A 26,089-nucleotide genomic window follows, 5' to 3' on the forward strand; every position below is an offset into this window, starting at 1 on the left:
TTATAAAAAAAACTTGACTGTGTTATAAAAATGTAAATGAATAAAATTCTCATTTGTCAAAGTAAAAACATAATTTTAGACATCATTGCTAATTAATAATCAAGAGCACCCAAGTGAGTCTAACCGAGACAAAATGAATGATTTGGCCACAATTAATCCTGAATAAGGCAGTTATATTTGCCCTCAAATTTTCTACTACAAGAAAACTATTAAAGAAAATATTTTTAAAGTTTAGCATTTGGTTCCTTCTGAATGGGAAAAAGTGGCTTTTTATTATTTTATAACTAGGTTAAAACACAGCAACTGATCAGTCGCAAAGTTGGTCCTGGCCCAACACAGTAATGCAGAGATATCAGATGTGCTCCTAGAATCAAAGAGCACTCAATAATTATGAGAGGGGAGCAGTTTTAAAACCAGCATGGCTGGAGGTGGCCTTTCAGCCAAATTGAGAAACAGGGAGGTGGCCAGAGACATGACCAAGAATCCACTGATCTCTCTTAAAGGACTTCATAAATACCATCCACTTCAGTAAACCAGGCCTTTATGACAAAGCAGAAAGAAGCCACCCTGAGTTGAAAGCATATGACAAACCGCTGGAAGTTCCTAAAACAAACTCAGAGAGCATGGAGAGAAATATTCTTTGGTCTAGCCAGTTAAAAACTGATCTGTTAGAGCATTGCTAATAACATTACATTACCTTAATAAAGGAGAATAAATGTAGCCAAATACAAAAATGTCCTTGAAGAAAACTTGCTCCAGAGTGTACATAACCTGAAAACACAGCTACAACATACAGATAAAGTAATACTTTAGTGACTTTAGGGACAAGTCTCTAACTTTTGGTAATTAACCAAGCCACAGTTCACATTAAAACCCCATTGAACATCTGTGGACAGTTTATAGATGGTTCTATTCTTGTCTGAAAAGCTCGGCATGATCCGTTAAAGATGAATGTGATTAATACGCATTTGTAAAGCCAGCTGAGTCTCTGGGAAGCTTTAAGTGCTGCAAAATGAATTTCCACTAAATTAAAGATCTGAATACTTAAAGCTGAGATTCTAGCTTTTGAAATTTAATTTTAGGGTAGAACAGCTGCGCAGTTGTTAGCACTGTAGCTTCACCACAAGACAGTCCTGGACTTGAATCTGGTCAACTGGGGTCATGCTTTGTGGAGTTTGCGTGTTCTCCCTGCATAGATTCTCCCTACATTTGCTGGCTATCACCCATGATCTAACCATGTGCATGCTAGGTTAATGGGTTATTGTAAATTGGCTATAGGTGTGAACAGTTATCTGTCTCTTTGTTAGTGCTGTGATAGACTGGAGACCTTTCCAGAGGGTAACCCAACTTTACACCCCATGACAGCTAGGCTGCAGCCCACCCCGTTACCCTCAAGTGGATCAGTATAAAAATGTCATTATTTTGTGGTTCTAGGTTATTGAGTGTAGACTAATTGTAATATTCAAAACTTTTCAACTATTATATTATTATAGTATATCTAGTTATATTGCAACACAGTGTATGAAATGTGAATGAATCTAAACAATTATGAAACATAATGCCCAATCCAGATGTTTTCATTGCCAGATAATCTCTGTTATTTCTGTGCAGTTCTGCCAAAATGTCTGTAGCCTACATTAGTTTACCTGTTACATTATGATTGTCTTAGCTCTTGTGATTTTGTCCTTTATCCGCCTGTCTGTTCTTTGAAAAAACCTGTTTTTGAACATGGTTCTAAGTAGACTGTAACTGCCAAGTCCTTTGAAAGCATTTGAGTCCAGCGTGTGTCCTGTTACCAGTTACTGTGAGCATAGCTATCCAAATGAAAGAGAGAGCAACATGTACACCATTGAAGTTCTCTCTCTCGGCACATCTGAAATTTAATGCTAGTGGCATTTGATGCCTGAAAAATATGTATTGACTTCTTTTATTTTCTTTTATAATCATTCACTTAATGAGCACTGTGTTTGAAGCTTTCACTAAACTGTTTTTTGTGATGTGTTTGTCTGAGGTTTCAGCAGGAATTAGCACCCCTTACATATTACTGACATCTTTTCATTTGATCATACAATCTAGTCAATAATGCTTTAACTGAATTTCACAACTATTATGCATAGTCTGTTTTGTTTTTGTTCTTTTTAGAGCTCTAATACTGATTAGATAATACATTTCCAGTACTCCATGGCCCATATTTTTAACTGTAGTTGTAATTTCTTTTCACCTTTCTACCAGGACAGGTAGCATTTCATGCTTGTTGAGTTTAATTGTCTTAGCTGACAGTGCCAATAAAATAAGTTCAAAACAGGGATCAGTGCACTGAAATCAACACATTTCACACCATATTTGTTTTTCACACATCAAGCATCAGCTCAGTCAAGCTTCAAACATACGCCATGTATTACACAAAGTTATGCAATGGCTGAGTAAACAACTGACTTCCACACAAACAATAATTCCATGATTTCCACTATAAACCCCTCAGAGCCCACAGAGTGTGAAAGCAAGCCATGCATATCTAAGATCAAAGACTACACTATTATACATGCACAAATTAGTTTATAAGAATGGTTGAGATACAAAAGCTTGAATTAGGGCCAGGAATGAAATGGTGACAGGGGCTTAAGTGACTGGGTGAATAGAGACGGGTGAATAATGGGCTTGGAAGTACTCTGGAAGTGAGACTGTGTGGGTGGGGTGGTGCTCATTGAGTAATGATGTCATCATTCAGCTATAGCTCCTGTACAATAAGAGGAGGAACTAGCATTTTGGGTGAATGGAGGGTTTCTGGGAACTAATATAATTACAAAAGCTGCAGCACACGGACACCTCCACACATATATAGATAGGGGTGGAATTAGGGCAGTGGATGTTAATATTTCTATTATATTTCTAATAATTTTATCATGCTTAATAAATAACTTCAGTGTTCGCTTCTGTGTCACTGAGGTCTCAGGGCCTTTTGCTATCTTTGATTGTAGTAATGAATGTTAAGTGAAAATCCAGAGACAGGAACTCTGATTTAAGACTGTGTCTTATTTAGCTGTTTTGCTATTTACTTTTTGATAGATAGAAAGTTAGTAGTAAGGCTTTTGACAGATTTTTGCCTTCTGGCTTTGTCCGAACAGAGAAACAATATCAGTAGCTGCCCTCTGCGTTTCTTTTTCCCACCAAGTAAGCTAAAGAAACTGTGAGGAAAGAAGAAAACGAGAGTTTCTTTTAAAAGTGTTCATTTTTTATGTCTTGACAGCTTTCAGAAATGGGATATGTTGTTTTAAAAGAAGAAAATGAAAAGGCTTACTTAACTTTTGACATGCCATGTCATATATCACATAATGCTTTCAGTGTCCTCCTGGGTTTGCCTTCTGATTTCAAGGAGCTCCAGTTTCAGATTATTACATGTTTAAGACTGAATTATTTGGAAGAACAGCATGTCACCATTAGAAATGTAATGAAACATGAATGTATGTCCAATATCTAGGTCACCTTTCTTTGGAATTTTTACTTTAAGTTGTTAAAATGAAAGAGACAGACTCTGGAGGTTGCACACAATTCCTCATAACAACAGCATAAAAAGTACTGAATGTCACTTGTTCTGCCTTAGCTGTAATCTTTTGTGCCTTTTGCACTCTGGACCTCATTCAGAATTTACATCTAGAAGGTTTTTCCATATTCAGCAAGGGTCTTGCCCCAGTGGGAGTGGTAGGTGCATACAGGTAATAGCACACGGTGCTCATGCTGTCAGAGGGAAAGGCATGATTGGCCTCCACTCGACAGCAGGCACAAGGGATCCAGATGAAGGGGATATGAACTGTGTGGATGTCTGTGTGGTGCTCATGTTGTTCACCAAATCTCCATAGGATTGCACATATGTGTGTGTATTTTCATATTGGTATGTGTTTATGTGCAAACGTGTGTGTAAACATAGAGGAAGGGCTGCTTTTCCAGTCTGCTGGCTGACAGACAGTCTCTTGGTTAATGAGCAGCTGTCGACCATCACTATTCATGAGCCCTGTCACTCACCTCCTCTCTCAGCGCACCAGCACCTGAAACCCTGAAACCCCTAGTCTCTCATTAGTACTGCAGCAGCAAAGAAACACATCAAAAGTCTCTATATCACAAGGATACATTCAGTCTACATCATGACTGTAATACTTGTACTTGCACATAAAAAAGAAGATATACCGTACGCAGAGCATAAATGAAGCCTGGATCTTCATTAGAATTCAAATTGAAGCATTGTGCTTTAGAAGAGTAGGTTCGAGTTTATTCAGGAGGCAATGAATTCAATCAGAACATCATTGCATTTTCATCAGATGCTGAAACAAGCAGACATTTGAGACTTACTGTAACTAGAAACCTCTGTTTGCTGTGCCCTGGAGGAAATGAATAGAGAGCTGGGGGTTTAACTAAAGACCTCTGTCTGTGCTCCATTCATACGAGAAAAAGTGAAAGAAAGCGAAACACCAGCATGTGTTTTTATTTGAACATTGGCCTGTTTGCTATGTCTTTGTCAGCTATATCCCAGAGAAACAGGTCAGGACTTATCAGTAACAAAGACAGGAACCTTTATCTATGCGTAATAAAATAAAAAATAACCTAATGTTTGAGGGGTTGAATTTACAGAAGACTTTGTCGAAAAGCTGGAATTCTTCATGGATTTCTTTAGATTGCAAAGTGTAATTTATAACAGACACTGATTCTGTCACCAAAAAAAGAAATGCTATTCATTATCAACTTTTCCTGGATGCTTTTGCACCAGAAAATTCCCACTGTAGCAACCAAAGCCAACAACACACTCCATTCGTATGCACAGTAAAGACAGCATGGGGCTTTTAAGCATTAGTGTTCGATTATGTAGCAAAAAGAGGGAATCAGAGTAAGTGAGTAAGACAGACGGGTAAAAGAAACAGTGCCTGGAAGAAGACTAATTCCCAATTGTAGTCTGAGAATATTGCTTCATGTCTCCGGTTAGTTCTAAATTATTAAAGAGCGACAAAGTCAGGCCCAATTGTACTCATTACTGTTAAACACATGAAAGCATAATTCAAATGCTGTCAGTTTCGCTGTCAAGCCGGGAGCAAATGATACAGTTTATCTTTCTAGAAAGAGTATTGATTACTTAGACTTATCCATTTAGGTAGTATAAATATAAGCTGGTATAAATATATGGATTACATTCCACTGGCAGGTTTATACAACCAACAGGGAAAATGTTATTTCCTACCATTGAATGATGTTTAGCACCCGCACACTTCAAGCAGAGTATTTTGTCTTTGCAGTTCACTTCTGCTTTGCAAGATTTATGAAAAGTGTCCAGGTGCCCATGAAATGCTGCCACTTCTGATTCTCTCTGATAGAATAACAACCTTGTTAGTGCCACTGCTGATGCATTGATCACTCAGTGAGTGAAGTGAAGACAGAGGGAAAGGAGGGGGAAAGATGGAAGGGGTGTGACTGAGTAAGAGGTGGAGGATTTCTTTGCATTCAGGTCCACAGACAGGAGACAGGACTCACTGAGGTGAATGGAAACAGAGCTGAATCATTCGGTCTCTGTCTTTCCTTTTCGCTCTTTTGCTCACAGCCTTGTCTGAGTTATGGCAAAAAATCATTTTGTATTGAGTGATGGGGTCATGCAGCTACCACTCTCTCACTTACTCTTGCTCACTAACAAGTCAGAAGCACACATGCACGTGAAACATAGCTGAATACAAGCCCCCTCTGATTATTCCTCATGTCTTTCTGATCAGGGCTAAGTTTGTTCATTAACACTGTCTGCCTTGAATTTATGAACATCTGTTCATGTTTAAATTGCTCTGAGTAATTCATCCAACTCTTGCCTGTCTAGTGAATGACTACCACTCTCTTTTTCTCCCATCTTTCTGATTTTCTGCATTGCTCTACTTCTCATTCTGTCTTTCACCCAATCTGGTAAGTAAGACACACTGATTACTTTGGCTGTCAGGAAAGACCAGCAAAAAACGTTGTCTTCCTTTTATTTAGGACTAAGTTAACTTAAGTGAGGCTGGCATGGCGGTAGCAGTGCTTGCGGATTTAGCCGTGGTGGTGCTGAGAGTTGCAGCAGACGGAAAATTACGAATAGGATGTGTGTGCTGGAGGTGGCGGGGGTGTTCTCAAGCTGTGTGTTTAAATCTGGGCTCTCTGTCTGCCAGATAATCATCTGACACTCTCAGACACACAGGGCCTTGGGCTTCCGAATCATCACTGAGCTGTTTGTCCACTCGCCCAGGGATTTCTGTTTCCCTCCCTCGCCTTCAAGTCATTTTTTCAAACTGCTTTACTAATGTTAGCTTTGTTGATAAGCGCTTGACGGAAAAGGCATCGGTGGAAATGATTCCCCCAACCCTTCATGAGATAAAGGAGCTGTGGATGGGACCTGGCAGGCGAGGTGCCTGCATGCACGCTAATAAGAGAACCCCTGCTCAGCGGCAAATGCTCATGATTTTTACATGCCCACACAGACACACACATCCAAACCTATACGCATGAAGGACCATGCTCATGCTCGAAATGATCCAAGTTATTCCCCACCAAATGTACAGTACAAGATGCAAAACTGAGAGCAGCATGCACACATGCACACACATCAGTGGGTTGGAAAATAATGTCTGCTGTTATCTACTGTGACACAACATCCGCATTTGGCTGGACGCATTGAGACCAAGGATATGTCCCCGTTCTCCCGGAAATGTAGATGTTTCCACTGACTCTCTCTAATTAATCTGAACATCTGTTTAATTTGTTCATTTCTCACTGTGACTTTGTGACACGTTCAGCTTAGTTAGAATCATTGTCACAGGAGAGGAGCTGAGGAAAGGGAAAACTAGAGGGAGAAAGCGGGACGACCAGACAGTCCGACAACAAACAATAGAAAAATATCTAACATTTTCAGCTCCAGAATAATGAGACACCGCGCAAGAGAGTAGCAGCCACAGGGAGCGAGATAAGAGAGAACAGAGACAAAAAGGATAGTTCAGGAGATGCCATCGTGGTTTTTTTCCCCAGTATGTGGTATGTAAGAATTTTGCAGCTGCGTTACAAATGTAAACCTGGGTCAACTCATTTGTACCAGCTCCAACCATTCATAGGTCTTATCAGATTGTTCATGGAGTAGATGCAATGCAAAGCTAGCCAAGACCAAAGCTTACAAGGTGATATTTTGTGCATCACACAGATAAGGGTTTTTGATTAGAGTGCAGACTTAATTAAAAAACAAAACACCACTGTACCATCTTGTGGAAATTGCGCCTTTAGCAGTATAACATTTACATGACGTAATGGTCAGCAATATGAAATAAAAACTTCAAAGATAAAAGATAAATTCGTTTTTGTTTTAGTTTTTTTTGTTTGCTAATCTTATGCAGAATTATAATTACAGAAAACAATTGCTTACATACAGTTTTGACTTTCTTTTCAACATTATATCTTGCATTGTATTTTTTTAATTTGATATTGGTAATATGAAACACGTCTGAAAAGAAATAGTAAATCCGTATTTCATGGTACGTTGTTTTCCCATCCACAGTTTTAAGCACCACTCTTTGTATTGGGTATGTTCATATCTGTATGCTTAAAATGCCATTTTCCTGACAGGAAAGAGCAATTCCATGGTATTCTCACAGGCTTTCACAGAGCTGAGCTCCCAGATCAGTCGGATGAAGAGCTCCTCTCAATGCTCTGTGCATCTGTTTGCGATGGTAACACACCACAGTGGTTTCCAAATGATTGTCATATTTGACATTGCAATTATGAGGATTTATTTGGCTATATCAGCATGTCAGAAACATTATCATCTATCAGCAGAGACGGTATTTGTGCACAGCACTAACAAAAGCTTAGCACACAGCAGAAACAAAATTTTGGAAACAATGTCACAGTAGTGGTGGGCCCTAAGATGGAATGTGGGCAAAAGAAAAGGGCACAGTACTGTGGAAATACCATATTGACAGTCACATTGCTCTTCTGCTTGATCATTATTCTGAGGTAGTGGCAACAGATGACCTTTCGTGGTCAAGAGCTTAGTGTGGTTAAAATTCAATTGAGTGGAAGAGAGCAGAAAGGAGAAAAACATGGTAACCTTTATTCTGCCATTGATGCTAACCTTGAACAATGGTCCCAAAGGGGATGAGAAACTTGTACTCTAATGTGAGCAACAAAATGGGCTTTAGAGTGTGTGTATATGTGAGTCCTGTGTATTGGAATGATTCTGTGACAATTTACTAATCATTTGAGTCTATTTCACATAAATAGTCATTTCCACAGCTTATCGTCTATTTCTTTACTGACCCCGTCTCTTATTCCTGCTATCCACTGTTTCATCATTCCCTTTCTGTCTGATCTCCACCTTCCCTCTTGAGAACCAAAAGAGCGCTAATTGAAATAAATGAACTGGAGAACACATCAGAGTAGATTGCATCTTCTCTGTGAGGATTCTGACTGAATGCTTGTTAGGCGAATGTTGCAGAACTAGTTTGTATTGAAGAGCATGTCTTATGTATTAAACTTTGACCAGACATTGCAGACAGTGACATGTAACCATGGCCGTTGTTCTAACCTGCTTGTCAGGTTGGGGGAGGAAAACAAAACAAAACAAACAAATAAAAAAAAAATCTGAATTATTTTTTGTTTGTTTTTATTTGGACACCAACGTTTGACAAATGCATTCGTTTTTCACTCACACAACAGGTTATTGCTCATAAAGTCCTGTACAGTATATAAAATTAGTACAACAAACACTATACATAGGAGGGGCAGTGCATGATGGGACAGGAGGAGAGGCGTTAATGATGGCACTGTATAAATGCTAGGAAAAAAAACAGAGCGAATTGCAAAGTTAAACATGCTAGATACAATTAGTCAACTAATTATGTTACAGGAGGTATTTGGAGGATTAAAAAAATGTAACTTGCTAAAGGAAAAACTAATAAAACTTGCACAGAAATCTAATTTCTGTAATATTTCACAGCTCCATTTGTTAATTCAAAGAAGACTGTTTAAGCCAACGTACAGAGACAGACTGTAGTAATAACATTATCTAAAGCAAAATCCCAGAGCTGCTCCACAGACAGTGAATAATGGAATTACACTTGTGACACTACAAGTGCACCCATGGTAATTTTACTGAGACGTGACAATCTCTGATGCATAGCTCTACAATAAAAAGGACTTTGGAAAAAAAAATCTCCATGGAAAATGTATGATGGATCTACTTCTGCAACATTATTAACTCCAGTTTTGATGTTATAATTTCTACTTTAGGGGCTATTAAGCTGCTATCTAACTGTAATAGCAAAATATAAATTTGGTTTAAAGCTGGTTTTTCCATTTAAAGCAATTGACCTAAGTGTTCTGAATTGACCTCCTCTTACAGGCCCTGTGAAATTGGCCAGAAGATGTGCAAAAAACAGGAGACTAGTCCCCATCCTCTGAGGATGGTTCATGCTGCTGAAAGAGCAGTAACCCTCTCACTCTCTAGTCCTATAATCCTGCCCAAAGATACAAACAAACAACATAGAGACACAAAAATAACAAAATCATCTTTAGCACCACTGACGAGCAAATTGTTCCAAGTGAACAGCAATGCACTTTTTTCAGATAGCAAGATATGAACAATACAGAGAAACAAAAACCTCTGAGCAGGGCAGAAAAATGAAAACAGGTTTTGTCAGCAATTCTAAAAGCCTTTAAGAGAAGCTTGAAATGTCTTGTGGTTTGAAGGACTGCAGTTCAGACTAGAGAGCATTTAAACAGCATATTCTCAATTCGTGCTTTAAAATAACCTCAATCCAGGTATTGAGGTATGCCACAGCAAGTATACAGTATACCACAGTAGGGACAATATTACGATGACTTACACACTACTCTGGTCTGTAGAAACATGGGCTCAAAAAGCAGTCCAATCAAGGAAACAACCTTATTTGTTCAAGTAAGTGTCGAGTTCAATAACTAGCTACACCAAATGAATACAAATCAAGGTAATTCACTAAGCAAACTGCAGTTGAAGGGTAAAAAGGATAATTTATCATTCCTGCACACAAGAAATTAATTATAGTGCTTCTGTGTAATTAATATGCAAGGCTAGTTCACAACTGCTATGCAATTGGCATTAGAGTAAAATCCAAGCATGCAAGAATGGCAACATCTCTGACTTTTCAGTCTCAGTCTTTGTTAAACATGAGATATGAAGCACCACTCAAGTGACCATTACCAGTAAAATATAGACTATTCCTTTGTGTGATTGGAGAGATCCATCTTGTTTATGAAAGTGGTCATGGTCAAGTGGCATAGTCCTTGAAATTCTAGAGGATCATTTACAGCATAGTGAAACAATGAGGAAAAAAAACAAAGAAACGAGAACAAATTAAATATATTTAACTGAAATAATTCCCTTTGGTAAACGTGCTTTGTTCTCATTGTTGCATATCTTCTTTCTTACTATTATTCCCGCTGCTGGAAAGCCATAGAAAGCATGTCACTGGCTGTTGAAGAGTCTTAAATAAAACCCACCACATACAGGATCATAACATAATAAATATAGTTTGGGGCAGCAGTTAAAGCCTAGTTTCTCCTGCTGAAAACTTGCTGCGCAGGCCTTTGTATGGGTTTGTCGTTGCCAAGGCGTTAACCATTGAAGCATACTTTTCCAACTTGGAATCCAAACTTCTGGTTGCTGCCGCCAAAGTCTGCCGGAGCAACATCTATAATAGGAAGTAATTCTGCTGAGGGTGAGTCAATCTCTAAGACAGTCTTTTCCTGACCTTTGCGAAGCTGAAAGAGAAGAATGAAAGCAATTAATGGAATTTGCTCGGCTTAAATCGACTACTACCTCTCACCACTTTCCTCTTAATCCTAATTCAAGTCACTGATTTGGTAGTCACCCATGTACTGAATCAAACACTAGCCGACAACAGCAACACAATTGACAAACACATTAGCTTCATTAAGGTTAATTCCCATTTGTGCAGCTAGTCCCTTTCCCTGGCACTGTCACTGCACTGACCTGGCATCCATCATGCACTGCATTGATGAAAGGGCTTTTGGCTTGTGTCAGTTCCTCATCGTTGCTCCCCCGGAAGCGGAGGGCATGCTGGTAGGAGAGGGAAGTGCTGTCTAACCAGCCTGCTGAGTTCTGGCAGTTGTAAGTGAAGGACTGCTTGGCCGTGGCACTTAGTAGTTTCAGGAAGGTCAGCTGAACTACATGAACAGGGTTCCCATCTCTGTCATTGTAGGAGAACTGAATGCCACAGATACACAGGTATTAGTGTCCAAGCTAAGCAAAACAAATGTTCAAAACATCACTCAAATCTCACAGAGTACATGGAACCCTCCACTTTCACCCCAACAATAAAGCTACACCTCACTGAGATTAGGAAAAAATAACTTGTTATTAAATAATTTCAAATTATAATGAAGGCATTTACATGTGCAAGGGTGAAAATGACAGTGAAGGAAAATTAGAAAGCAATGGAATTAAGGGAAGGAAAAAAATAATCTATTCCAATGACCTGGTGTGAATGAGTCAGTGAATTACAACTGGCAGCTCTGTGATTATCTGAGAGGGTTATGAGACCTCTAAATAGGTGCACATGAGAGACCACGAATACTAGTCAATGAGACACAGCTGCCAGTGACTGTGTGAGTCATTCTGACTGCTGAAATCAAAGGCTGGCAATATCATATTAGCTATGTCATTGCATGTGATCTACTAAATTATTATAAAATTACACAGTAAAGAGATTTACAGAGAAGCACAAAAATATGTTTTCAACCAGGTGCACTTGGATGGACACACAAACGTACATCTACAGAATCACATGAACATAATCCTAAACATTAGTATCACTCAGGTAAATTACCCAACAGCAGCTCTGATAAGTAGTTTACCTGAAAAGAACTGCCAGGCTTTTGGAACTACTTGAGATTAATGCTAGGAGGTGGGGTTGGTTAGGTTTAATTATATGTTTATTTTTGTTGTACCTGCTTGCCTTTCCTGAATTGGCTGTACCAGCTTCCTGGTTTCTCTTTGTTCCATGCTGCTAATTTCACCTAGATACAAAGAGGAACACAAGTACTGTTTGTAGTGCAAAATTATATGGATCGAGGGATATAGTGAGCAATTTGTTGTCTGATTTGTGCATTTCAAAGACTTCAAGAGACTGGAGACTCACCATCTCTGCCTTTTTGTCAGGGAAGAGACAGGTCTGTCCATCAGCAGTGAAATTACAGAACACCTTGATGGAGTCTCTGTTACACCCCTGGTTAGGATCTATCCAGTAGTCACCTGCAAAACCCACAGAATAATGGCATCAATCAAATACACCAAATGCTGATATAATGAAAACAACTAAGGTAACAAAATGGTGAGCAGCCTCTTGACTTAAAAGGGTGAGGGTTAAAGAAGATGCACATCACTTTTCTTTGAAGTAGATTTCTGATTAAATATTTGTTGGCAGAAAGTGGTGAAAGAAGCATTAATTACTGAGCATATTTCTTGCTAACCATCTTTGTATTTCGGTTGAACCATCATGAGCTCTTTGCATGTCCGAGCAGGGCTCTCAAATGATCCAAGAGGCCATCTCATGAGCTCCACTTCATTTTTCATAGAAGACAGGGTGGCAAACACTTCTTCCATTCCTTCAACTTCCTCCAGAGGCTGGTCTCCTTGGAGGGGCTCCTCCATGTCCAACTCTATATTGTCATCCCTAGGTGGGGCTGCTCTTCTTGTCCGTTCCGAGTGCCTTCGTCTCTTCCGCCTGCCTTCCATGATAGGAAGGGGCTCAATGATTGTTGCAGGCAGTCCCTAAGGGAAGCACAGAGATGTCAAAAAGGGGTCAAATAAAAAGAAAGAGGATAAAACCAGAACTGAGGTCACAAAGTGGATTATTTAAGGTACTCACTGGAGGTCCTGGGGGGCCAGCAGGACCCGGATCTCCTCTGGGACCAACGACACCCTGGGAAATAGAAGGGGACAAAACTTTATGTCAATCACATCTCACCTGTAGCCTCTCTAGTGCCTCTAGGCTAAATTCTGACATTATCTGGCCAGATATGGATGCCGCTTTAAAGGATTATCCAGCTGTGTGCATCAGCACGCTGTGGTCAAAGCCTTCACTCTCAAGACACACTATACTAGTTTTCATAACATCACACAAACCAGAGCCAAATCCTATTAAATAGGCCCAATGGAAAAATCAGACACAAGGCAAGCATGGCTGTACAGCAGGCTTTTAGTTCCAAAGACATGCCGTAAACACAGCAGAGTATTATGATTATGAAGCATGGTACATTTAAGCCAACAAAGGTACTTTCTCTCTCTTCCCCAGCATATGTTCCCAGCAGCTGCTTACGAAGCAGAGGTGTGAACACAGGAAGAGCAATGTATAAATAAGAGAAATTACTTAGCTCACCGTTTCTCCCTTCGATCCTTTCTGGCCAGCTGCACCCTAAGAGAGGAGATGATGAGTATGTTAGTACTAAAAACATACATTAACTTTTAGCAGCTATTAAAGATTAGAAAATGATCTAATTACTCAAGAAAGCACTGCAAAATACTAATCGGGCACCTTCTCAATAGCAACAATAATCTGCAAGCCAGCTGCTATGTTGGGTCATAATAAGTTATTATTTATTATTTGTGCATTTCAAGCTTGTTGAAGTGTGTTTTACATTAATTTGTTGGAAATTATTTTATGAAAAAGTATAAACAAGACAAAATTTACTGACATAGCTGCATACAAATGCACATGCAAATACTAATGTATTGGCCTTAGCAAAATCTAAGGATCCACCATGTATGACCACTCAAAACGATTATTTATACATGCATGCAGTAGATGAAAAAGAGGACACTGTCTTAAGGGCTGCTGTGTAACACTTACTGTGAGTCCAGGTGGTCCTGGTGGGCCAGTGGGTCCAGGAGGACCATTCATACCCTGGATATAAGCAAAGATTTATCATATCTTGTTTGTAGACTGACGTTCTGCATGTATTGGTGTTCCTTGCTGCAACCATATATACCTCATCTCCTTTGGATCCTTGTGCACCCTGGTTTCCTGGCAGGCCTCTGTCTCCTTTCTCACCTGGTTCTCCCGGGGGGCCAATTAGACCAATCAGCCCACTATGACCCTGCAAATAGAGACATGGTTCATCATCACTGTGTCATTATATTTAGACTGGTGCAAAACGGCCTCTCTGTCGAAAGCTAAACACTCACTTTATCGCCCTTGCTACCAGGATCTCCTCTTAATCCTGGGAGTCCTGGTGGCCCCTGTTTACACAGTCAAATGTATTATTTACATCAGTAATGTAGGGTGTACAAAATATAATTTATTCTGTTTTCATTATTTTATGAAAACAGATTCAAATATTAGCCACATATAAGAATCCTACTATTGGTCCTGGTGGTCCAGTCTGCCCTAACGGTCCATTTAATCCTGGTTCACCCTGCAAAAAAACACACACAAAATATCAACGTGTATGGTATTCAAAGTCAATTTTAGTTTCCCAATATTATGCCACCTTTGAATAAAAATACAATTTTGCATCCATATACATACCGCTGGACCTGGAATGCCTCGAAACCCTTCTGGACCAGAACTTCCTGGCCGTCCTTGGGGTCCCACTGGGCCTGTCTTCCCCACTGATCCCGGGGGTCCACTTGTCCCCTACAGAGCCAGGAGACAGATGCAAGAGCAAGGCATCAATAGCAAAATAGATCAAAAAAGGATTCTTCAGAGAGATCACTGTTTTTTGAGCTTACCTTAGCTCCCTTCATGCCTTGCTTTCCTTCTTTTCCTGCAGCACTGACATGGCCCTGAAAAAAACAGCAGAGAATGGCATGAGCATGAGCAAATAAACACTTCATATACCTATACATGCAAAAAAAAATAAAAAATACAATATATATACTGTAAACTACGATTACCCTCCTTCCAGGTGGTCCTGGAGGACCAGGCTCTCCTGAAGCCCCTGGCGGTCCCTGCAGAAATAAGAGGAAAAAAAGAAAAGAAAAAGAAATTCCCATCAGTTGGAAAGAAACTGGCAACCTTTACTTAATGTCACGGTGTCAACAAATGAACAAGATTTCAATTAATCTTATAAAAAATTAATGTTAAAAGAAACATTGCTGTTTACTGCTTTGCCGGGATCTCCACTATCTCCTTTAGGTCCTGATGCACCATCGACTCCCTGAACAAATCAATGTAATGTAAGAATAGAGACTAAAAAAAATCAACGACAACAACAACAAAAAAAACAGAATACAGCAGTAAATAGAAACATTAGCTCTGACCTTGACACCAAGCTCACCAGGGGGCCCTGCATCTCCAGGGAATCCAATAGGACCCTACAGGCAAAAGCAGTGAGTTAAAAAAGCATCATATGTGGCACTAAAGGACTAGCCGGCCTAATAGCAAGAAAGCAATAAAATGTCACTGATCTGCAGAGACTAACAAGGTTGCCTTTGGGTCCGTCTTCTCCTGGTGTTCCTCTGAGTCCAGGGGGGCCAGCTGCACCGGGAGGACCAGAATCCCCCTTTTCTCCGACATCGCCTTTGGGACCCTGAGACACCAGCAAATGTAATGACAATCCTTAAAGGTTAAGGAGCCTAAGGAAAGATAAAATGAACTTAAAAAGACCAGAAGATGGCATAAAGGTAATGTGACTCACAGCAATGCCAGGCTCTCCAGCTGGTCCAGGGTCTCCAGCTTCTCCATCATCACCCTGATGGTGAGGGAAAAATTGATAACACTCTATACACACAAGTTCAAGTTTACACACACACAAACCACTACTATTCTACTGTATGTGCATATGCACACACATGTCTTTACTAATGGGAAACGCTGACCTTCTCTCCAACAAGTCCAGGCTGTCCGACTCCACCAGGCATTCCAGGTGGGCCCTGTGGCAGGAGGAGAGAGAACAGCTTGAACTGCAGCATCATAAAACAAGAGAGAGTTTCAAATATTCATCTGATTTTTGAAAATCAATTTCTGCAGCATTCTGCAGTATTTTGTGTTTGTTTGTCAGCAGTTTTCCCACAGAAGGCAGAAACTGGAACAGTTTTCACAACACAAGAAAATACTGTCAGATTTGCTGTGTGGATATTGTCTAAATCACAGAGGGTGGATATTCTATTTCCTCTCTTTCTATCACTTGGTTTGTTTGTTTGTGCAAGTATGTTATTATGCACACACATATGTCAGTGTACTTTGCCCTGTGTCTAGAGACAAACCCAGAAAAAACATGTTTTTGATAGAGTGCACAAGCCTGGGAGTTGAATACAGCCACGCATTACTACTGAACTCCTGCTGTCAACTGCTTTCCTCACATGCTGTCTCACCCCCATTTCACTCTTTCCCACTATTCCATGTACCGGTCCATTTATGGATCCAACCACCTCTGCACCACTGTATTTCCAAGCTTCCTGTGATGAAGCAAAAGTGTGGCTCATATGCTTTCTGCAACTTACTGCTAAATAATTGACTGGCATGAGAGGCTGTAGAGGGACAGCCATTACTAGAGGTAAATATAACTGCCTCTCAAGGATAATAGTCTAATACTTCTTAATGATTCATAGAGCAGTAAATATAACTCTCTCCCAGGGATTATATCCTAATTCTATTTAATAATTCAAGTTTCAAAGGCAGCGTGGAAGGAAGTGCTGAAAAGAGACTGTATAGATGAAGGGCTGGAAAATACAAAGCATTGTGCTTTGTATTTCACCGCACGAGCTATTACATTGGTATTTTTGATAGTACTGTGTCTCTGTTATTTTAATGCTTGCACAAGGTGTGTGTTACTTCAGTATTTACAGACTTTCTACTTTTAAAATGTATTAAATGACAAAAATGCTAATGAAATCTTAATGACTAATTTTCCTAAAGACCAGATCAAGAACAAAGAATAAATATTTTCAAAGCTCTGAAAATGATCTGAAAAGTTAAAGGATCATGGCAGAGTAATTATGAAAAGTTATGCACATCTATTCATCACGAGAGGCAAATTAGAATATCTGGTAATACTGATTATGCTGATTAGCATTACTAAATCAAACAAACTGTGCTGGTGCATTTATTGTTTTAACTAATTTAACACTTGTTTCTTCACTTTGTGCATGTTCCAGTCCATGTTTTGCATGCATATGAACAGCTTTATAAACATTAAGACTAAGTCCTGAACGAAAATCTATCAGAGAATTTTGTAACCAAAAAAGATTTCAACGTTCAGGAGAAAACGCCTCTGACATTAAAATCAGTTTAGATGAAATAAAAATGAATTTAGCTCATGCTCCACAATGAGTGCTTTGAGATTTTTCAAGACTGTGGGCAAGTGATGGAACTTGTAGAAATTATTACTTAATTTTTAATTATTTTACTTTTTGTACATGTATAGTTGTCTCTTTCTTTATGTTTATTGAAACTACCTTTGTAATAAATGTAGTATAATAGTGCAGTATTTATATCTAGGTATGTAATTAAAAAAGATATTTTAAAAAATGAAAAAACTACCTCTCCCCCAATTGGCCCTTGAGGACCGCGTGGACCCGGCTGTCCTGGAGGCCCCTGTGAAGACAGAAATGACATGTTTAACTAAAAATTATAATGATAATAATAACAACAGACATGCAGCTGAATGTAACTGAATGTAAGTAGTGCATTAGCTAGTGCTTTTAAATTAAAGTCCATGTTGAATTGTTTATGAAATGGAACTAAGTATCTATGATTGCTATCGTAGTGACACGGTGAAGACATCCACACAGGTCAGACAGCTATCCTCAGTATGACACAGGCTCCGATTCGTTCTCAAATTCCCCAAACATCCTCTCTCATATTCTCTCTTATTAATAAGAAACATCTATCCTGTGATGTGCAAGACCATATTCTTCAAACCAGGGAAAGCATGTGATTTGACTCTTCTGTGTTGCTCAAGAGAGCGCCAAGCAATTAATCCTAAATGTGCTCGGCTTCAGTTTCAGTTGAGTAGATGCTGAGCCACGCTCTGAATCACTCTGAAGTCTTGGAGGGAACCTTGTGTTGTAAAGACACTGAAACAGAAAGACAGACAATCTGCCCAGAGAGAGACTATGTGGGACTAGAGGAAACACATATCCTTCTGGTGGAGAAATACTTCGGCATTAGGGGGAAGAATTCTGTGATCCGCAGCACTCACACATGAATGAAACTTCCCCACTGAGTCCTCAGTATCTCTCTTCTCTCCCTCTCTCTTGTTTTGGTTCCATTTTAATGCATTCCCTCCCTAATCTGGCTGTGGAGAAGAGGGGCTATAGAGAATCTTGTTGAGCGTGTGTTCATGGCTGACAGCGTTGTGAGATGACTGTCACAAAGGAGGATGCTCATTAGACGGCCAAGGCTGAGGCTAATCTGATTAGCAGCTGTCACACCGTCTTCCTGCTCACAATAAGAGCCCCGCCTCTTCCTTCCACTCCATTGCTCCACTGCCTCCTTTCTGTCACTGCTTCTTTTTCTGTTTTTATTTATCTTATTTCTTTCTTTCACATACAGAATGACCTATTCATTTCCTGGGATAATCTTTCTTACACATGAAGCCAAGGTCTATTGAGTACTACTACTTTTCAATCTTGGCCTTAAATCACAGATTAAAAATGATGTAGCGATATTACAGGTTAATGCATTTAAATAGCTTTCTTTTACTAATAATAATTATTTATAAAATATAACCAAATGCCCAAATTTACATGCCAGATTTTAATGACTGACCTGTCAGCATAACATTGACTGCTATGGAGCTAATGAGGGACTATAAGAAGTCTTAAGGATTGCTCATTTGTTAAGCGTGTCATTATGTCACTGCTGTGATATGTCTCTACTAAAATCTTTTGCTCGCTATGATATTGTGCATGCTGGCTCTCTGACACGGCTTACCGGGATCATTACCTGGAGCGGAACCGTAGTTAACATTATTAGTTTCACTTGTGCTTTTGCTGTTATGACAAGTCACACTGCCTGTGTATCAAAATGTCTGTTATTGGGAAAACACAAATATAGCTAGGTTTTCATAAATTCCTCCAAGGTGGAATTTGCCAGTTATTACAGTTTTCAAGCATGTTTTAAGGGGAACACTACTGGAGGCATTTTCTTAAGCACTTGTCCACATGAGGTCCCAGAGCAGCTGGAGCTCAGCTATCACTGGCCAGGAGGTGTTGTACATCCTAGGAAGGTTGCCAGTCCATTGCAGGGACACATACAGTAATTCCCACTCACATCCATAAATAAAACCAATTTAGAATCACCACCTAATCTAATGTGCATTTCTTTCGACAGTGAAAGGAGACCAGTGTATCCACAGAAAACCTACACAAGCTTTGACAGAACAGCCTTATTTCAGGATGTAGTTGACTCCTCTTTAATTTGTGTGCATTTGGCTCACAATAAACTGGAAAAGCCAAGACTGGATTTTCTTTGGATATCAGTCTTACCTCTTGTAAAAACATCAGCACTAATCACTGACCTCAGAAAAACCAGCCCCACTCAACAACACATCCCCCAATTTCAGGGTAGTAAATGTTAATGATTATCAGCAGAGGAAAGGGTGACTCACAAGTTTAAACCGCAGCAGCAGATTCAGCACAGCTGGTGCTAATGAACTAAATAGGTAGTACTAATTAAAGCTCAGGTGGGGCGTCTGTGTACCAACTATTGACTGCAGATACCTTAAAACTGTGCAATACAAACACCAGAATATTAAAAATAAAACAATTTTGCCTTCTTTGTTGTCTCATTGGAAGTCTTTTTTTTTCCATAATAAGCAATTTAAAGAAAAAATGTATATCGTAAAATAACATTTAGCTATTACATCTTTTCACTGGAGCTATCTCTCTAAAATAAAGGCATATTCTATTATACACTTACTGAATTTCATCACTTATTCTTTCTTTAATTCTTTTTATGTTTATTGTCCTGGAGAAAACTATCATACTCATAGATATTCTATTATTTTTGTGCAGCTATGTATATCTATCCAGAAACAGAAATTGTAACAAAACATAATGAACTAAATAGTGGTGCATTTTTTAATGAATTATTCTAATCTTGCCAGCTTTGTCTTTCCATCTCCTTTTAGTCCCACAGAAAGGGGATGGTATTTTTTGTTCTGCGGGAAAATGCAAAAGTAATAAGTCAAAAGGAATGCCGGGACCAAGAAAAAGCAGTTTCATTTGTATGAGCTGGGCAATAACTTCTATAATCTCACACATAATAATGCTAATAAGACCATTTTCCTCCACTTATCCAACTCGGGGCTAGAGTGGGGCTGAAGCCTATCCCAGCTGTCATAGGACGAGATGAGGGTTACACGCTGGACATGCTAGACAGCCTGAAATTTGCACTCACACCTACAGCCAATTTAAAATCACCAAATAAAATAACTCAGCTAATTGCATGTCTTTGCACTGGGATTCAAACCTTCTTGCTGTGAGGCGACAGTGATAATGCCCAATTTCCTCATCATGGATGAGGAAAAATGTATATCATGTAAATGTGTAAAGTGTAAATTTACACACTATTTGCAAAGGCTACGGATCCTATGGTCTAATATCTTTCTTGTAAATAATTGTTTCCTATTACTAAATACATACATGTTTGAATTTCAAAGAGATTAAACTGTTCTTGATAAAGTGAAAAAATTAAAGAAACATATTTAAAGGTTTTTAGATGAAGTGAGAAAGTGTTTAATATTGAAAAAGATTATGGGTAGTCAAAAAGATAATGATGTAAGATCTCAGAGAAGTGATGAGTCAGAAGCAACCTGAAAGCAGCAGTGGACCTAATGGACATGAGATGAATGATGTATGTGCTGAGATTGCTGTGGAGTATTCACCATTGAGCCAACATGCCCACTCTCTCCTTTCTCCCCTGGTGGTCCTGGCATTCCCTACAAAGAAATATAGTGATAGGCATGAGAAGGGAAAGGAAATACTCTATTGTAATTATGGAGACATAGTCACTCTTGAAATTCAGTGCTTTTTTTTTTTTTACCTGTAGTCCAGAAGGACCAGATCCTCCCTTAAAGCCTCTAGGTCCTTCATCTCCTTTTGCCCCATTCATGCCCTGCTGCCCACGAGGACCTGGTTCACCATCTGCACCCTAAAACAAACACAGACACAGACAAGTCCGCATTGCACAATTGCACAGTTCAAGCCAACCTTTATGGGTTTTTTATAATTGTTTTTAAATTGTGGCACATACCAGCAGTCCTGGCTGACCCACAGGTCCTTGAATTCCAACAGGTCCTGGGGGTCCCTATAAAGGAGCGGACTGATAGTTCAATACATATTTACTGATGGAAGAACACGATTAAAGGCTCAGGCTTTCTAAATTATGACAAATCATTCATAACCCTTTATCCCCCACCTCCTGGTGATTAACAGTCATGCTTATACTTAAAAACACATACTCACAGCTTCCCCTTTGTCTCCTTTGCTACCCTTCTGGCCTGGTACTCCTGTTTCTCCCTATCAAGGTAAGTGCAAACACATGAAAAACTAAGTCCAAAAATCAGCAAGAACGAAGGTTGCAAATGTTAGCTGTTCACTACACCTTGTCTCCATCCTCCCCTGGAGGCCCAGGAGGTCCTGCAGCCCCTGGCAGTCCTCTTGGTCCCAGTTCTCCATCACGCCCAGCTGGCCCTGGAGGTCCTTTCTCTCCCTAGCAAACAGATAGCAAAACAGCATATATCTATATTATATATTATAACTGTTATTCTCATTAAGCAACACGACACATTGATTAATTTGTCACACCAGGAAAAAAAAACACTTTCAGGAAAGCAGACATGATCACACTTATATATCCTCTCACTGTCCTCTTTACCTTTCTCCTGCTCTCTGGCTCATAATATCACATTCCAAAGTGAGAGCACACGTTGCTTATTAGTGGGAGGTGATTGTACCATACGTGTTAGTGGACATTGTTGCGTAAGAAACAAAATTAGCAATGTTCCAAATCTTACTGGCTCGCCTTTCTCTCCCATCGGCCCAGCAGGACCAACGCCGCCAGGGCGTCCTGGCTGGCCAATAGCGCCAGCCGGCCCAGCGGGACCCCTCTCTCCAGTGGAACCCTGGAAATAAGAAGAGATAGCGAGGTGAGAGAACTATATCACATGATTCACTATTTGATTTAACGCAACGGTCACGATCAGTGGTCACCATGGAAACAGCCTCCTGCTTCATATGTCCTAGCATTCTATAAAACATAGCGGCAGAAAATGGAGCAGGGAATAGGATGGGAAAGCAATTTCAACAAATTAGACGTACAATAGGTCCAGCGACACCAGGTAGGCCTTCTCCTCCCTTCAGACCTGCAGGACCCTGGAGACACAGAAACAAACAGCCTTCACAATCCTGGGACAACAAATCTTTACACCTTTAATTTGCAAAATTCTTAACTTGGGATCTAATGGCAATCACATGAATTAGAGTACCTATAGTAAATGTAAGTACTCTAATTCAGTGCAAAAACCTGACTCATCAATTGCTGTTAGCAGTCAGCACAGTATAGATATTAGGTATATGAAAATATTTGTTACTGTTTGGCCAGGCGTCCCTCTGCTCCCTCTGAAGCCTTTAAGCCCAACAGGGCCACTCTTCCCAGGGGCACCTGATGGACCTGGGTCTCCCTAGAAAGAGCAAATAATTGGCCTTCATATACCAACCAGACAGTCACACCAAGGAAGAACATTTATCACTTATAGGCCATCATACACTCGAAACTGTCTGGTTTCACGTGTTGTTTATTAGAAAATTAGAGGACAGGATGAGATCCAAGAGATATTCTGGCAGTGCTGAGAGAGTCTTTGGGCTTTATCTAATATAACAGTGATAAGGCAATACTGGTAGGTGATTATGAGCCAAACATCATGATGAAAAGTACTCACCTTGGCACCCTCTTTTCCGGCAGTTCCTGGTAAACCATGCTCACCTGGTGGCCCTGGTGCACCTGGATGGCTTCTATCTCCTGTTGGTCCTGTCTCACCAGATTTGCCCTAAAAGCAACCATAGCATACAGCACATAGCAGATGGTAGTTAGTTATTGTAGATGTCATTTGTGAAAAACAACCAGTTTATTAAAAATTGAATTAAAAATTGTTGATTTTCTTACCTGTGGTCCAACCACACCCAGGGGGCCTGGGGGCCCATTCTTTCCTTGGAAGCCCTACAGAAAAAGAAAAGTGATAGTTGTGACCCTCTGTCACAACTGAGAGGAGCTGATCCTTTTATATGATGATTGATTATCAAAAGGCATTATGTTTTTATCAATTGTTTACAGTAGATCAGAAGTGACTCACTGGTTCTCCCCTCTGACCCGGATGGCCTGGTATTCCATCCTTTCCAGGTGGACCCTGCAAAAGAAGAATTTTCCGATATGACTATAATAAACATATCATCAAAGTTCAATATAAATATTGGGTAAAGTGAACCAAAGGACAAACACATTGTAGCCCACTCACATTAGGCCCTTTAGGTCCTGGTTCACCGTGTCTTCCCTGTGGTCCTCGAGGACCCTAACAGATAAGGCAGGTTATCAAAACGTAGCTATGATGCCAAGATTTTACACACAAAATATTATTTAGGTGCTAAATGTATCATATTTATTATGAAGTAGTTAAAAACATTACCTGTTCTCCAGGGGACCCTGGAGGACCATCTTGTCCAGCAGCACCCTAACAAATTAAAAAGGCAAAAGGCAAATGAATGTATAGCTAGAAATCAGACACTTAAACATTTTTAGTTTTCGGACTGCCAACAAATCTTTAGCTTTCCCAAATTGCTCTTTGAGGGTGAGAGTATAAATTGAAGTATCCCCTTCTAGACAGTAGCGTGCCAGATGGCCTGCCATCAAGAATTACAAAGCAACAACCAGTTTGCACTTTGTCAAAGCATTAATCCATACTTTATGAGTTAGCCAGGTGTGTGCAAATGTGTGCATGGACATAATCTTTGTTTATGACACTACATGTACCTTTTCTCCAGGCTTTCCAGTTGGTCCCTTTCCTCCTCTTCCCCCACGGGCTCCCTATTGGAAAACAAACAGCAGGCTTATTAACACATTGATAAATTATCAGGAGGTGGAAGACAAATATGTTGTAATATGAAAACATTGTGGTGATGTAACCGTGTGAGTCACAAGTTGTCACATTGATATACCATATATAATTAGACTGAGTATACTTGGGTTTCTATATTAAAATAAAATGGTGTGTAGGCAGGGCACCTAAAGCTGTACTCACAGTAGGACCTCTTTGCCCACCGGTGCCTTGCTGACCAGCTGGGCCCTGCATTGTAAAGGGTAACAAGTATTCATCAGTCAGTTACTTCAATACATATCCCCTTACATAATAAATGTAAATGCATATCGTGTGAAAGTCAGAATGTAATGTGTATTGAAATGTTCATATAGCTCTCACCCTTCGTCCTTTCTCTCCTGGGACCCCGGCCACACCAGGGAAGCCAAGTGATCCCTGGAGACACAAGTAGAGGTTAATCAGCCTCAGCCCCCCATTTATCAGACATCACCCCTAATGTCTCATTAACTTATAATTAACTACTGTATCAAATTAAAGCAAATCTAATCCATGAGCTCAACACAGCCTTAAACACACCATTCATCAACATGTAATGAATTGATGTCACTAATGAACTATAAATAAAATAGCCTTTTTTAATATGCTATTCATCATCCTTTATTTTTAGTCAGACAGGAAACAGTCCAGCCAGTGACACACATCTTTCATCTTAAAGCTCTGATAAAGGACCAGGGGATACATTAACTGATCATAATAGCCCATCAACACTAAATCACCTTAGGACCTTGTCTTCCTGGGTATCCTGGCAAACCGGGCACTCCAAGGTTACCCTAGAGAGAGAAAAGACAAAAAATAGAGAAGGAAGAAATAAGGCAAGTATTAAATAGAAAAACCCATAACCAGTCAAGATATTTATAATGTACTGCACATTATTATTGTGCCAAACCAGCAAGCAATGTCTGTATTACTGCATAAAGTGACGACATAAAGATTAATAGCTAATACATGCACACCGGTGCAGTGGCAATTTCGCCTCAGGACTGGGGTATAATGCGTCGTAATAAATGTAAGGCCATTAAAATCCATATGTTCAGTATTTTTGTGAAATTTTAAACTGTGATTTTATAGGAAAGCTTTGTCATTAAATAACTGAAAACTAAGCAAAACTAATACATAACTTCGCTGCTCAGTTAGATACAAGTTTTCTTCTTTGGCAGTCTATCTTGAAGAAAAATGTTTGTTTGTTGTTGTTTTTTTTAATAGCTCCACCTTCTCGCCAGATATCCCTGAAGCACCAGTATCTCCTATGGGTCCAGCTTGACCCTTTGATCCCTCTGGTCCATCTTCTCCATGAGGACCAGTAGCTCCATTATCACCCTGAAGTCATGAATGAGAGCAGAAAGCAAGTAAGAAAAATGTATCTTAGTCAAAAGACAATAACTAAGAGAAAACAACATAGAGGCTTGTTATTAGATGTCACTCTCACCATGTCTCCCTTGACACCCATGTCACCCTTGAACCCAGGGAAGCCATCTTCTCCCTGTCATTCATTGTGAAGTGGTAATAACTGGACTTTAAACACCATCATAACGATAAAATTTGTCAAGTGTCCTTATAGTTGCAATCCATTGTTTGGGCACTAGCAGTTCACAATCTATGTCACTCACTTTCTCTCCTTTGCTCCCCTTTAGACCTCGAACTCCATCTGCTCCCTTTGAAAAACAAAAACATCCAGTTTAAGAAAACTAAGAAACCAACATTCAAGAAAAAAAACTCTGGACTTTATATATTATGCAATTCACCTGTATTATCAGAAATAAATCAACTTAAAATAAAACAACTGTAAATCTCTATTGATTTTCTCTTTACATAAAATTGATCCATTTTCCAGCAGTTATTGGCATTACATTCATTTCATGGTAAAAAAAAATCCAACAATCCCCTGGAGGATTTAACAAACCCAAACCCAAGCAGAAAGCCTTTCTATGACAACTTCATATTTTATTCC

General features: G+C 39.6%; 1 protein-coding gene across 2 annotated transcripts in view; it reads right to left on the minus strand.

Moving 5' to 3' along the window:
- Positions 1–8,633: 8,633 nt before the first annotated feature.
- Positions 8,634–26,089, minus strand: part of col5a3a (collagen, type V, alpha 3a) — a 44,719-nt gene continuing 27,263 nt past the window's right edge. For both annotated transcript variants that reach the window (XM_084925655.1, XM_084925654.1), the window contains 40 exons: positions 25,749–25,793; positions 25,568–25,621; positions 25,351–25,458; positions 24,858–24,911; positions 24,463–24,516; positions 24,286–24,330; positions 24,018–24,071; positions 23,674–23,718; positions 23,506–23,559; positions 23,344–23,397; positions 23,157–23,210; positions 22,933–23,040; positions 22,585–22,674; positions 22,313–22,366; positions 22,009–22,116; positions 21,597–21,704; positions 21,458–21,511; positions 21,246–21,299; positions 21,036–21,143; positions 20,878–20,931; positions 17,529–17,582; positions 15,866–15,919; positions 15,685–15,738; positions 15,469–15,576; positions 15,308–15,361; positions 15,151–15,204; positions 14,942–14,995; positions 14,777–14,830; positions 14,574–14,681; positions 14,407–14,460; positions 14,231–14,284; positions 14,035–14,142; positions 13,896–13,949; positions 13,425–13,460; positions 12,915–12,968; positions 12,517–12,817; positions 12,186–12,298; positions 11,995–12,063; positions 11,018–11,251; positions 8,634–10,785 (listed from right to left, as the gene is read on the minus strand). In XM_084925655.1, the coding sequence (XP_084781781.1) occupies positions 10,639–10,785; positions 11,018–11,251; positions 11,995–12,063; positions 12,186–12,298; positions 12,517–12,817; positions 12,915–12,968; positions 13,425–13,460; positions 13,896–13,949; positions 14,035–14,142; positions 14,231–14,284; positions 14,407–14,460; positions 14,574–14,681; positions 14,777–14,830; positions 14,942–14,995; positions 15,151–15,204; positions 15,308–15,361; positions 15,469–15,576; positions 15,685–15,738; positions 15,866–15,919; positions 17,529–17,582; positions 20,878–20,931; positions 21,036–21,143; positions 21,246–21,299; positions 21,458–21,511; positions 21,597–21,704; positions 22,009–22,116; positions 22,313–22,366; positions 22,585–22,674; positions 22,933–23,040; positions 23,157–23,210; positions 23,344–23,397; positions 23,506–23,559; positions 23,674–23,718; positions 24,018–24,071; positions 24,286–24,330; positions 24,463–24,516; positions 24,858–24,911; positions 25,351–25,458; positions 25,568–25,621; positions 25,749–25,793 (3,177 nt within the window). In that variant the 3' untranslated portion in view covers positions 8,634–10,638. The remainder of the gene's footprint in view (positions 10,786–11,017; positions 11,252–11,994; positions 12,064–12,185; positions 12,299–12,516; positions 12,818–12,914; positions 12,969–13,424; positions 13,461–13,895; positions 13,950–14,034; positions 14,143–14,230; positions 14,285–14,406; positions 14,461–14,573; positions 14,682–14,776; positions 14,831–14,941; positions 14,996–15,150; positions 15,205–15,307; positions 15,362–15,468; positions 15,577–15,684; positions 15,739–15,865; positions 15,920–17,528; positions 17,583–20,877; positions 20,932–21,035; positions 21,144–21,245; positions 21,300–21,457; positions 21,512–21,596; positions 21,705–22,008; positions 22,117–22,312; positions 22,367–22,584; positions 22,675–22,932; positions 23,041–23,156; positions 23,211–23,343; positions 23,398–23,505; positions 23,560–23,673; positions 23,719–24,017; positions 24,072–24,285; positions 24,331–24,462; positions 24,517–24,857; positions 24,912–25,350; positions 25,459–25,567; positions 25,622–25,748; positions 25,794–26,089) is intronic.

The sequence above is a fragment of the Perissodus microlepis genome, chromosome 4 (genome assembly GCF_051167445.1).
Source record: "Perissodus microlepis isolate ML-2025 ecotype Zambia chromosome 4, ASM5116744v1, whole genome shotgun sequence".
NCBI lineage: Eukaryota > Metazoa > Chordata > Actinopteri > Cichliformes > Cichlidae > Perissodus > Perissodus microlepis.